Source organism: Prionailurus viverrinus, chromosome E2 (genome assembly GCF_022837055.1).
Source record: "Prionailurus viverrinus isolate Anna chromosome E2, UM_Priviv_1.0, whole genome shotgun sequence".
Classification (NCBI taxonomy): domain Eukaryota; kingdom Metazoa; phylum Chordata; class Mammalia; order Carnivora; family Felidae; genus Prionailurus; species Prionailurus viverrinus.
The window spans coordinates 49,463,169-49,476,057 of record NC_062575.1 but is presented as its reverse complement, the minus strand read 5'-3'; the positions used below and the strand labels follow the sequence as shown (position 1 = coordinate 49,476,057).

Below are 12,889 nucleotides of genomic sequence, written 5' to 3'. Positions count from 1 at the left end.
TTCAGTTATGAGTGGAGTTTGGGGGGAATTTTGAAGAAGGTGGGGAATGTCTGAGTTATTAAATCCGATTTCCCTGAGGTGGGTTGTTGGAGGGTTTAGGGGTTCGCAGGGGTTCTTGGGGGTCTAAGGAACTCTGAGGCCCTCTTCCCAGGATGGAGGTGAGTGCTAGGTGGGTTTGGGGCTCTTGGAGGTTTCAGGGGTTAGGGCGGCACTGGAACATTCTGAGGCCCCTGTCTGTCCCCCACCCTACCCAGGAGGAGGTGGGGCGCTGGGTGGCTCAGCAGGAGAAGGAGACAAGGCGGCTGCAGCGCCCGGGGTCTGCTCGCCTCTTCCCACTGCCTGGCCGGGGCCACAAGTATGCGGTCGAGATCCGGGGCCAGCTCAATGGTTCGGCAGGCCCTGGGCACAGTGAACTTACCCTGCTGTGGGACCGGACCGGCGTGCCAGGTGGCAGTGTGAGTACCCAGGCCCTGGCCTCTGACCCTTCACCCAGGCCCTGACTTCAGTTCCCTGGAGCTTTCTGAATGCCAGAGCACAAATTCTAACCCTCTTGACCTGACCTCTTACCCCTTGACTCTTGAACTCTGGGCCTCACCTTGAGCCCTATAGGTCCCAACCTCCGACCCCCAGACTCTGACCTGATCTCACATTCTGACTCCTGCCCTGACCCCACTGGCCCTGACTTCTGCCCTCTCTACTTTGACCTCTTATCTCTAGATTCTCTCAAACCCTGATGCCCTCTTGTCTGCTCATCCTAAATCCTGACTTTCTACATGCTGAAGTTCTCAACTTTGTCTGCAGACACTGAAGTCTGTAGCCCCAAACCCCCAAACCCTGACCCCTACCCCCAACCTTGACTCTTGCCCTGTGACTCGGAGTGTGGACCCCTGATCCTAACGTGAGCACTTCCCGCAGGAGATCTCCTTCTTCTTTCTGGAGCCTTACCGCTCTTCAGCCTGTTCGTCCTACTCCTCCTGCCTGGGCTGCTTGGCGGACCAGGGCTGCGGCTGGTGCCTGACCAGCGCCACCTGCCACCTGCGCCAGAGCGGGGCCCACTGCGGGGACGACAGGACCGGCGGGTCCCTGCTGGTGCTGGTGCCTGCCCTCTGCCCGCTCTGCGAGGAGCATCGTGACTGTCACGCCTGTACCCAGGTGCCTGCCAAGCCACAGAGGGGAGGTCTCGAGACAAAAGCTGCCAAATCAGGCGACTGGGAAAGGGGGAGGGCCCCCTGGAGTTGGTACGGGCATCCGAGGGGTCCCCCTGGGGGCAGTGGCAGGAGGCAGGTGGAGCTGTTGTCTTTGATCTACAGTTGAGAGCCGGGTGGGGAGCAGAGGAGAGGGGCTGGAGAATGGGCTCCCGGCAATCAGGACTCTCTCTGTTGTCACTGCCAGAAACCCAAGTTGGTACCTCCTTACCAGAGGAGCATTTATGGGCTCAGGCTCCAGAGTCCAGGAGTAGGTCTTTAGGCCTGTGATTCAGACCGTGCCGTCAGGCATCCACCTCCCTTCATTCTATACCCTTGCTTCCCTGGAGGTTCATTCCTCAGGGTTGCAAGGGATTCACAAGGGCTCCAGACCGTTGTCCCCCCCACTCAGCTACCCGAGTCCTAAGTGGAAGAGAGCAACTTTCCGTCCTCACCCCACTCTCGCCCCCCAGTTCAACGGAAGTCCTAGAAGGACATTTCACTGGCTCTGGTTGGGTCTTGTGCCGACTTTCAGACCCGTCTGTGAGGCTGAGGGGGAGGACGTGTGGCCCTGTCCACATCTGAATCTTAAGGATAGATCAGCCCTATCTGGACCACACGTAGGGGTTCTGTTGCCCCAAAAGGCAGTGGCTGTTGGGAAGGCAGTTCCCATGGATCTTCAGCCGTGGCTGGAGGGGAGAGTCTGGAGAGGATGGCAGTTGGGGAGGGAGGTGGGCTTGGAGGGGTGGTCTGGGGGGTGGGTGGGTGAGGGAGGCAGCTGCTAGTTGAGCTGGGGACGGAGCCTGTGCTGGCAGCCCAAGGGAGATGGCTAAGCTGGGCTCTTCCTCCTCCTTAACTCCCCAGGACCCCTTCTGCGAGTGGCATCAGAGCACCAGCCGCAAAGGGGATGCAGCGTGCAGCCGGCGGGGCCGGAGTCGGGGCGCCCTGAAGAGCCCAGAGGAGTGTCCCCCGCTCTGCAGCCAGTGAGCCGCCTGGGCCCAGGGAGAGGGTATGGGGAGGGTTTGTGGGGGCCGGTTTGACCCTGTCCCTGCTCCCCGCCCCCAGACGCCTAACCTGTGACGACTGCCTGGCCAACTCCAGCCAGTGCGCCTGGTGTCAGTCCACCCACACCTGCTTCCTGTTCGCTGCCTACCTGGCACGGTACCCGCACGGGGGCTGCCGTGGCTGGGACGACAGGTACAGTCTTGTCAGGGTGGCGGGGCTCCCAGAGAGGAGAATGGAGCCGGGGGGGTGGGGGGCGGTGGGACGCCCACCACGCCTGTCGCCCTGCAGCGTGCACTCAGAGCCCCGGTGCCGGAGCTGCGACCGCTTCCTGACCTGCCACGAGTGTCTGCAGAGCCATGAGTGCGGCTGGTGCGGCAATGAGGACAACCCCACGCTGGGACGGTGAGGCAGGGGACAGTGAGGCCAGAGGGTGGGGCGGGGGATGCGGCTCTCCTTCCGCCCTAATTCTAATGGCCTGTTTCTCTGCTCCTTCACCTTTTCTCTGTTTTTCTTCCCTTCCTCTCTCTCTCCGGTTCTCTCTCTTTCCTCCACTCCTACCCGGGCTCTGTGGCTCTTTTGTTCTCATTCTTCCTTCTTGTCTTTCTCTTTCTGTCTTTCCTTCTCTCTCCCTTTCACTGTCTCCCTGTCTCTGTCTCTTGTTTCTCTCTGTCCCCACCCCCTTCTTCACCTCCTGCCCCCCGCCCCAGGTGCCTTCAGGGGGACTTCTCGGGGCCTCTGGGTGGGGGTAACTGCTCCCTGTGGGTGGGGGAGGGCCTGGGGCTGTCTGTGGCCCTCCCTGCCCGCTGGGCATATGCCCGCTGTCCAGACGTGGACGAGTGTCGCCTGGGCCTGGCGCGGTGCCACCTGCGGGCGACCTGCCTGAACACACCCCTCAGCTACGAGTGTCACTGCCAGCGGGGCTACCAGGGCGATGGCATCACATACTGCAACCGCACGTGAGTGGGTGCGGGTTTCCATGGAGATGTCGCCCCAGGGCTGGGGCACGTGGAGATGGAGGGAGGAGGTGATCATGGTGTTGGGGTGCCTCCCTGGAACCAGCATCCCCAGTGAGCCCGGGGTTTTTACCTTGCGGGGTAGGCCCTCATTAGAGTGACAGGGTCCCCAGTGTGACACTAGTTACTGTGGAGACGGGTCATCCATGGACTGCGGGCCATAGTCTTCAGCGTTGCCATGGAAATGGAGGAGGACCAAGTTGAAAGGGGTTTTCACAGAGAGCAGATCACCAGTCAGTGGTGATACGTGGTTACTATAGAGACAGAAGTTACCACGTGCAATGGGGTTACCTTGGAGACAGGGCCGCCTACGGAGCCCAGGACCGTGGAACAGGCAGTCGCTTGTGATGGTGTTGCCGTGGAGATGATGGGTTGGAATGGGGTGTGTGTGGGGGGGGTGCCTTGGGGGCCGAGGACCTGCCTAGCCCTTCCGTGCTCCTGCCACGCCCTCAGGTGCTTGGAAGACTGTGGCCACGGTGTGTGCAGTGGCCCCCCTGACTTCACCTGCGTGTGTGACCTGGGCTGGACGTCAGACCTGCCCCCGCCCACGCCCGCCCCGGGACCCCCCGCGCCCCGCTGCTCCCGGGACTGCGGCTGCAACTTCCACAGCCACTGCCGCCGGCGGGGGCCTGGCTTCTGTGATGAGTGCCAGGGTGAGCGGCCACATCCCCACCCCCGGGGCCAGCTCCAGTTTCCTTTCTCTGCCTGGGCTTCTGGGTCTCCTCTCCCAGCTGTGGATCCCCCTGTCCCATTGCCTGCTTCTGACCCCAAACGGTTTCAGTGCCACCCCCCATCCTGGGACTTGGCTATTCCTCCCCAGTCTGGGCCCCTGCTTACCTTCCTTTGAAGTAGCCAGGTGGGGTCAGGGATCAGCTGAGCCAGTTGTCGGGCCCCTCCTGCCCTTGCCCTGACTCTGTGTCCCACCTGCTGGGGCCCCCACAGACTGGACGTGGGGGGAGCACTGCGAACGGTGCCGGCCCGGCAGCTTTGGCAACGCCACGGGCTCGGGCGGCTGCCGGCCCTGCCAGTGCAACGGGCATGGGGACCCGCGCCGCGGCCACTGTGACAACCTCAGCGGGCTCTGCTTCTGTCAGGACCACACCGAAGGTGCCCACTGCCAGCTCTGCTCCCCCGGCTACTATGGGGACCCTCGGTGAGCCAGGGGCCAGCCAGGTGGGCCAGGGTGTGGTTAGGGATGTGGTAGGACAGGGCAAGGCTGGTCTGACGCTGTTCTTTCCTCCGTCTCCCCAGGGCTGGTGGCTCCTGTTTCCGGGAGTGTGGGGGGCGTGCCCTCCTTACCAACGTGTCCTCAGTGGCGCTGGGCTCACGCCGGGTTGGGGGGCTGCTGCCTCCAGGCGGTGGGGCAGCGAGAGCTGGGCCAGGCCTGTCCTATTGCGTGTGGGTTGTCTCAGCCACCGAGGTGCTGCAGCCATGTGCCCCTGGGACCCTCTGTCCCCCCCTCACCCTCACCTTCTCCCCCGACAGCAGCACCCCCTGCACGGTGAGTGCCGAGGGTGCCAGAGTTCAGGCCCGTGTTTCCCCCACCCAGTCTGAATCCTCAGACAGGCCCTGACCCTACATCCCTTTTTCTTTATCCTTCAAACCCTAAGCTCCCTTCCTCAGACCCCAGACCTTCATTCCTTAGCCCACAGACCCTCCCATTCCCCAGATCACCTCCTACTTCCTGAGCCCCCCGTTCCCCATTCCTCGGTCCAGGCATGGTCAGTATCTGTACAATGTGTGTGTGCCAACTCTGGCCAGTAGGTAGGGGCTGCCAGGAGCTGGGCACCGAGAACGAGGCTCCGTGCGGAGTGCCTGATCCATCGATTAGCCATGTCTGCTGTGAGCTTGGGAGGGGAAGGGTAGCCTCCGTGCCACAGTTTGACAGTCTGCCCAGAAGTTTCAAGCAGCTCGTTTCCCGGTCTCAGATTGCCCTCTCCTTTTGAGCTCCTCCTCCTCCTCCTCAAGCATCCCCAAGCGTCCCTCTTTCTCAGCCTTACTGTCCTGATCCTTCACTCTGCATCCTTCACTTCCAGCTGAGCTATGTCCTGGCCTTTGATGGATTCCCGCGCTTCCTGGACACTGGTGTCGTCCAGTCGGACCGTAGCCTCATTGCTGCCTTCTGTGGCCAGCGGCGGGACAGGCCTCTCACTGTGCAGGCCCTGTCTGGTATGGTGGCTGGGGAAAGCGGGACCCTGTCCTGGACTATGGAGCCCTTGTCCCTGTACCTTGCTCCCTGAGGTGGGCTCAAGACCCAGCCCACCCTCAGCACTGCCCCTGACTTCCTGGGTGATGCTGTCCCTTGCCACATCTGGGCCTCAGTTTCTTCAGCTGAGAGGCTAATAGGATCGCCCTGGCTGGGCTGCTTCTCTGAGAGAAGGCCCGTGTGGGACAAGTCTTTGGGGTACGCAGAATGTGGCTGGCGTGAAGGCCCCTGACTGTCTCCTCAGCCTGGTGGTTCTCAACAGGGCGGGGGTGGGGGAGGATTTTGCCCCTCGGGCCTTTTGGCTAAGTCTGGAGACATTGCGATTGTCACAAGTGCCGCTGGCGTGTCACGGGTGGAGGCCGGAGATACGGCTGTGCCTTCTGCAGCGCACAGGATGGCCCCCCACAACCAAGAATTACCAGGCCCATTACATCAGCAGTGCCGAGAGGTTGGGAAACCGGCCTTGTCTGATGGAGTTGCGCTAAAAATAATTTGTTACCTGTGGCGGCTGAAGGGCCCGAGTTTGGAAATACTTCCTGTTCACGTTGTAAATCGGAGTGGTTCCGGGGCTGGAAGAGAGGGCGGAGTGGTAGTTGGCCTGCTGGGGACTGCACGCGACCCCGGAGCCCTCCACAGAGAGCAACTAGAGCTAGGGGCCCTCGATTTCACTTCACCCAGCAAATGTGTACTGAGCACCTTCCGTGAGCCCCACCCGAGCTGGGTGCCCGGGGCGTACAGCAGGACAAGGGACGCAGGTGGGGAGGAAGAGGGTAACAAACAGCATCAACACATTTTAGTCAGAATAGTGATACCTTTGCTAAGGGATGAGAGGAAGCAGAAAGGAGGCACCTGGCCTGTCTGGAGGGTTGGGGAGGGCTTTTTTTAGAGGTGAGATTTCACTTGAGGCCTGAAGGGGGCGGTGTGGGAGAAGGAGGAGGGTTCTTCTCCAGGCTCTGGAGGCCAGAAGAGCAGCAGGTGCCCAGGGCTGGAGAGGCAGTATGGGGACCTGCCCTGCTAGAGCACAGAGGTCTGGGAGAGTGGGAGGCCTTGAGGTCAGAGGGCCTATGGCATCTCCACTATTAACATAACTTTATCAAGGCATTATTATTATTATTATTTAAAAAATATTGTTAATGTTTATTTATTTTTGAGAGAGAGCCAGAGCATGAGCAGGGGAGGGGAAGAATCTGAAGCAGGCTCCAGGCTCTGAGCTGCCAGCACAGAGCCCAATGCGGAGCTCAAACCCACGAACTGTAAGATCATGACCCGAGCCGAAGTCGGACGCTCAACTGACTGAACCACCCAGGCGCCCCTTATTATTATTATTTTAAAGTTTATCTATTTTGAGAAAGAAAGGAATAAAGCGTGCGCATATACAGGGAAGGGGCAGAGAAAGAGAGGGAGAGAGAGAATCTCAAGCAGGCTCCACACTGTCAATGCAGAGCCCAATGCAGGGCTCAAACTCACAAACCGTGAGATCATGACCTGAGCGGAAACCAAGAGTTGGATGCATTAACCGACTGAGCCACCCAACGCCCTCCCCACCCCCGACATTATTTACACCCATGAGGAGTTCCTGCCCCTCTCCCTCACCACTGATCTATTCTGTAAGGAGACTCGGTCTTCGGTCAGAGCTGTAGGGAGCTGTGGAGGGTTCGGAGCTTGCTGGTGATGGGGTTGGGATTGGAATTTGATGGGTTGGATGAGGGAGAGAGTGTGCAGGGTGCAGAACAGCTAAGCGTGGCAGTGATTATAAGTTACAAGGAGTGCCTTCCTCCCCTGCCCAGTTACACTGGATTTTCTCTAAACCTGGGGGTAGAGCAGCGTCCTGGAGCCCAGCCCTGCCACAAGTCTCTGGCCTCTCTCCCCCACAGGCCTGCTTGTCCTGCACTGGGAGGCCAACGGCTCCTCGTCCTGGGGCTTCAACGCTTCCGTGGGCTCTGCCCGCTGCGGGTCAGGGGGCCCGGGGAGCTGCCCTGTCCCCCAGGAGTGTGTGGCCCAGGATGGGGCCGCAGGTGCTGGACTCTGCCGATGTCCTCAGGGCTGGGCTGGCCCCCACTGCCGCATGGCTCTGTGTCCTGAGAACTGTAATGCCCACAGCGGGGCGGGGACTTGTAACCAGGTATGGGGGGGGGGGGCGGGGGTGGACAGGACAAGCCGTGTGGGACAGGGGTGGTGGTCAGGGCTCCCTCTGAGTCCCCATCTGCTCTTCCCCAGAGCCTGGGTGTGTGCATCTGTGCTGAGGGCTTCGGGGGTCCTGACTGTGCCACGAAGCTGGACGGCGGGCAGCTGGTATGGGAGACCCTCATGGACAGCCGCCTCTCAGCTGTGAGTTGTGGATGCCACTCCTGCAAGGAGGTGCCACACAGCCTACTTCCTGGATCATTGCCCCCCCCCCCCCCCCGCCCAATTCCTGGGACCAGCCCCCAGACCCCACATGCAGCCTGACACTTTATAGTGATGTTAGCCTGACCCCTCCTGTCCCCATCTCCACCCCCAGGACACTGCTAGCCGATTCCTACACCGCTTGGGGCACACCATGGTGGAGGGACCTGATGCCACCTTGTGGATGTTTGGGGGCCTGGGCCTGCCCCAGGGGCTGCTAGGAAACCTGTACAGGTGAGGGATGCCTCCGGGAGGTGGGATACCTGAGTGAGAGAAGGTCACCTGAAGAGATGCTGAGATGTCTGTCACATAAGAGTCCCTTCGGGGGCAGAAAAAAACCACCTGGTGTAAAACAAAAACAAACAAAACAAACCTCTGCAGGCAGACATCCCAAAAGATGATGGGGCACTTGTCACAGGAGGCTCATCTCAGGGTCTGGGATACTGTTTTGGGTGGTGCTACCCCGGGTGGGGGGGATGGTAAGATGATAGGGGGTCACCCTAGGGGATGTTGGGATAACTGTGTGTTGAGGGGGGTCACCCCAGAGGATACTGGGATGACTCAAGTTAAGACTTGGATTTTGCACCTTGGCTCCAGATACTCCGTGAGCGAGCGACGGTGGACACAGATGCTGGCGGGAGCCGAGGATGGGGGCCCGGGCCCCTCCCCTCGCTCCTTCCACGCGGCTGCCTATGTGTCCGCCGGCCGTGGTGCCATGTACCTTCTGGGGGGACTCACGGCCGGGGGTGTCACCCACGACTTCTGGGTCCTCAACCTCACCACCCTGCAGTGGCGGCAGGAGAAGGTGAGCCCGTCTCCTTTCCTCCAGCCCCCACAGTCCATCTCCAGCAGGGGTGACCAGAGCCGCTCCTGCCGTTTCACCCCCAGAGGATGTAGCTCCACCCCCCGCCCCGCCCCTCGGGGCTCCAGCACACGTCCTAAAGTTGAAGTTTACTAGCCATCCTGGGTCACGCTGTATTCCCAACCCAGTCCGTGGCCAAGCGGATGTGATCCTCCTGTCCACTGTGTGGAGCGGGTACAGTCAGCCCCACACAGCCAGAGTGAGAGAGAAGAGCAAGGGCTTCCAGAAGAAACACAAGGCTGCCCCTGTCTGCGTCAGTGACCCCGAGCAGGCAGAAATGACTCGATGCCCATGCACACCTGCTGGGACTAGGCTGGGCATGTTGGAAGCTTGGGGTCTGACCAGCTCTGGGCAGCTCAGCACCTCCTTAGCAGCTCAAGGGGGGTGTCAGGAGTTCTGAGTCTTCTACCTGCAAGGTTACCCCTAACCCCCTGCTCCCTGGTGACCTCTGCCCTGTGTCCCCCAGGTTCCTCAGACTGTGGACTTGCCAGCAGTTGCCGGTCACACCCTAACTGCCCGCCGCGGCCTGTCCCTGCTCCTGGTGGGCGGTTATTCCCCCGAAAATGGCTTCAACCAGCAGCTGTTTGAGTACCAGCTGGTGACTGGCACCTGGGTGTCCGGAGCCCAGAGCGGGACACCCCCCACAGGTCAGGCTGGGGACAGGGAGGGCACAGCACCTTGGACGCCTGGCCATCCAGGGCTCTGTGTAGGCTCTCTGTCCACTGCCACACCCTATGGTCACTGTCCCTTATAGCTGGTTGTCTCCCTGTCTTCCCCCCCACGCCCACCAGATTCTCAGGAGACCATCTCTTGGGAAGTTCAGTCTCTCTCTTTAGTCCATGATAAGCTGCCCACCTTCTGCCCCATGACACTGGGCCACCATGTTCCTCTCCCAGGGCCTAGATCACCGCCCCTTAGGTATTCTTTTCCTATCTCTCTTCTTCCGTTCTTTGATCACTGCCCTCCAGGACATCCAGGTACCCCGTCTCCCTTTCTTCTCTTGTCCAGGGTCTCTAGTGGTTGTCCTTTCAAGCCGAAGGGGGAAGGAGGGGTTGAGAAGAGCTCCTAGGTGGTGTGGTCACAGGAAGGGGAGCCCAGGGAGGTGTGGCAGGGGGCGTTCCTAATCACCAGCCCTTTCCCCCAGTCTCTGCTTACTCATCTCCCCCCCCCCACCCCCGCCAGGTCTCTATGGTCATTCTGCCGTGTACCACGAGGCCACTGACTCCCTCTACGTGTTTGGGGGTTTCCGCTTCCACGTGGAGCTGGCAGCCCCGTCCCCTGAGCTCTACTCCCTGCACTGTCCTGACCGCACCTGGAGCCTGCTGGCCCCTTCCCAGGGGGCAAAGGTCAGGAAAAGAGTTGTACACAGCCGGGTGTAGGGGAGCAGGAAGGAGGGCCCTCCCTTTCCAGTGCCCCATTGCCTGGCTCAAGCCTGGGTTCCTCCCTCCCTCCTTTCCAGTCCCCTAGACTGGCCTGTGGCACCCCACGTCTCCCCTTCTCCCATCACTCACTGGGAGGGAAGAATCCTAGACCAGGAGGTCAGAGGCCTGGTTTCTGCTCCAGCTCTGCCCCTCTCTTGGTGTAGCCCTGGCAGGTCCCTCTACTTCCCAGCCTCCCCATCCAAAAAATCTGGGACTGAGGCTACTTGAACCTCCTGCATTCAAGGCCAAAGGAGATAGTATGTGGGAGAAGGCGGACCCTGGATGTGCTGGTTAGAGACAACTGAGCGTTCCATCCGCAAACGTATTTCCAAGCCCTTTTTGGGGCCTTAGCCTCACCCCCAGGGTGCCCCCAGCCCAGCTGGCAAGGTCACACAAGAAATGTGGGATTCATCTCAAGCAGCCAGTGCCAGGTTCCCGGGGAACAGGGCATGGGGGTTCGGGGAGTTCGGGGAAGGGAGATGGCCCTGGGGGCTGCTCTGAAGAGTGAGGGAGGTTTCCTGGAGGAAGGAGCTGAGATTTGAAGGAGATTAGGGGTTGGGTGGGCTGCTGGGGGCTGAGGTATGGGGTTCAGGGTGGCAGGTGGGCTGAGAGGGAGCGTGAAGAGCAGAGGCGTGTGGGCTCTGACCAGCCATCCTGCGGGTGTCATCCCAACAGCCACGCCCCCGGCTTTTCCATGCCGCAGCCCTGCTAGGGGACACCATGGTGGTCCTTGGGGGGCGCTCGGACCCTGATGAGTTCAGCAGTGACGTTCTACTCTACCAGGTCAACTGCAACGCCTGGCTCCTGCCCGACCTCACCCGTAAGTCCAGTGCTCTCCCTGGGAGGCCCGGGGACATCCTGGAGGGGTCCCGGCCCTGTCCTGGGAGCCTCGTCATCCAGGGTCACTTGGGCCCCTTCAGACCCACCAGCAAAGCCTCTTTCCCCTCTATCATCTAAACACCCATGGAGAGGCGCCTGGGCGGCTCAATGGGTTAAGGGTCCAACTTTGGCTCAGGTCATGATGTCACGGTCCATGAGTTCGAGCCCCGCATTGTGCTGTCAGCACAGAGCCTGGAGCCTGCTTTGAATTCTGTGTCTCCCTCTCTCTCTGCCCCTCCTCTACTCGCACTTTGTCTCTCTCTCTCTCTCTCTCTCAAAAATAAATAAACATTAAAAAAAATAATAATAATAAATAAACACCCATGGAGATGCCCACCTTTCTTTTCTTAGAAAGTTTGTATTTTTTATTATGATTATAAAAGTAATAATATTCATTGTATGTAATTAGTGAAATGAGAAGAAAAAGATCCCACAGAATCCCACGCTCTGGAGACGGTACTATTATATGGGGGGGGGGGGGGGCTCTGCTGTTCAGAGGCTGGAAAGGGGCTGGTACCTTGCCTTTCTATTTCACTTACCATTTTAAGTGGTATGTGTGTAAGCGTATATAATACTGTGTATGCTTCTGGGCCTTCCTCCCTTTTCTTTTTGCTTCTTTCTTTGACTCTCTGTCTCTAATTCCCTTTTACTCTTTTTTTTTTTTTTTACAAATTTATTTTCTTTTAATGTTTATTTATTTTTGAGAGAGACAGAGACAGAGACAGAGCATGAGTGGGGGAGGGGCAGAGAGAGAAGGAGACAGAATCCGAAGCAGGCTCCAGGCTCTGAGCTGTCAGCACAGCCTGATGTGGGGCTCGAACTCATGAACTCGAACTCATGAACTCGAACTCGAACTCATGAGATCATGACCCGAGCTGAAGTCAGACGCTTAACCGACTGAGCCATCCAGGGACCCCATCTAATTCTCTGTGACTGCCTCTCTCTCTCTCTCTTTTTTTCTGGAGGATTTAAAAAACTTGAGGCGAAATTCACATAAGGAAATTAACCATCATAAAATTAACAGTGCCGTGGTGTCTGGTACCTTCACGATGTTGTGCAACCACTGCCTCTGTCCGGTTCCAAAACCTTTGTCTCCATTCTCATTCCATTCATTCTTTCTATTCCCTTTTTCTGTTTGTCTCTCCCTCTCTCTCTCTCTCTCTTTTTTTTTTTAACGTTTATTTATTTTTGAGACAGAGACAGAGCATGAACAGGGGAGGGGCAGAGAGAGAGGGAGACACAGAATCTGAAACAGGCTCCAGGCTCTGAGCTGTCAGCACAGAGCCCGACGTGGGGCTCGAACTCATGAACCGTGAGATCATGACCAGAGCCGAAGTCGGACGCTTAACCGACCAAGCCACCCAGGCGCTCCTGTCTCTCCCTCTCTTTTGTCTTGCTGTCTGTGTCCGATTCTCTTGCCCTGCCTGGCCTTACGTATCTTGTCTGTCTTTCCCGGTCCGTCTCTGCTCTCCTTAGCCTGTTGCTCCGTTCAGCGTCCCCCTCTGACTGGGATCTTTATGAGGCTCTCTTCTCTGATGATCTCTTTGAACATTCTGTCTTTCTCCAGGCCCAGCCTCTGTGGGGCCCCCGATGGAGGAGTCTGTGGCCCATGCCGTGGCGGCGGTAGGAGGCCGCCTGTACATCTCAGGTGGCTTCGGGGGAGTGGCCTTGGGCCGCCTGCTGGCCCTGACCCTGCCCCCTGACCCCTGCCGCCTGCTGCCCTCACCTGAAGCTTGTAACCAGTCTGGGGCCTGCACCTGGTGCCATGGGGCCTGCTTGTCCGGAGACCAGGCTCATAGGTAACCATGGTGACTGAACATCACACGGGGAGCTGGTACAGGTGCCCTCCAAAAGGGGTTCTGGCCTGCCAGGCCAGGCTTGGGGGGAGGCCACAGAAGGGTACTGTCTGGTTGGGATATCAGCTCACATGGGAA

The 12,889-nt window shown here is 59.1% G+C and overlaps 1 protein-coding gene across 5 annotated transcripts in view; it reads left to right on the top strand.

Annotated features, from left to right (window-relative positions):
• The window catches only part of MEGF8 (multiple EGF like domains 8), a 40,856-nt gene that overhangs the window by 15,813 nt on the left and 12,154 nt on the right, over positions 1-12,889 (top strand). For all 5 annotated transcript variants that reach the window (XR_007147269.1, XM_047834873.1, XM_047834872.1 and 2 more), the window contains 18 exons: positions 255-455; positions 916-1,152; positions 2,049-2,167; positions 2,250-2,381; positions 2,478-2,591; positions 2,897-3,145; positions 3,656-3,855; positions 4,145-4,355; positions 4,454-4,703; positions 5,239-5,371; positions 7,283-7,530; positions 7,626-7,736; positions 7,909-8,027; positions 8,391-8,598; positions 9,122-9,302; positions 9,838-10,001; positions 10,752-10,896; positions 12,523-12,754. Coding sequence is in view for 4 of the 5 variants with exons in the window: in XM_047834873.1 (XP_047690829.1) it covers positions 255-455; positions 916-1,152; positions 2,049-2,167; positions 2,250-2,381; positions 2,478-2,591; positions 2,897-3,145; positions 3,656-3,855; positions 4,145-4,355; positions 4,454-4,703; positions 5,239-5,371; positions 7,283-7,530; positions 7,626-7,736; positions 7,909-8,027; positions 8,391-8,598; positions 9,122-9,302; positions 9,838-10,001; positions 10,752-10,896; positions 12,523-12,754 (3,254 nt within the window). In the remaining variant the exon portion in view is untranslated. The remainder of the gene's footprint in view (positions 1-254; positions 456-915; positions 1,153-2,048; positions 2,168-2,249; positions 2,382-2,477; positions 2,592-2,896; positions 3,146-3,655; positions 3,856-4,144; positions 4,356-4,453; positions 4,704-5,238; positions 5,372-7,282; positions 7,531-7,625; positions 7,737-7,908; positions 8,028-8,390; positions 8,599-9,121; positions 9,303-9,837; positions 10,002-10,751; positions 10,897-12,522; positions 12,755-12,889) is intronic.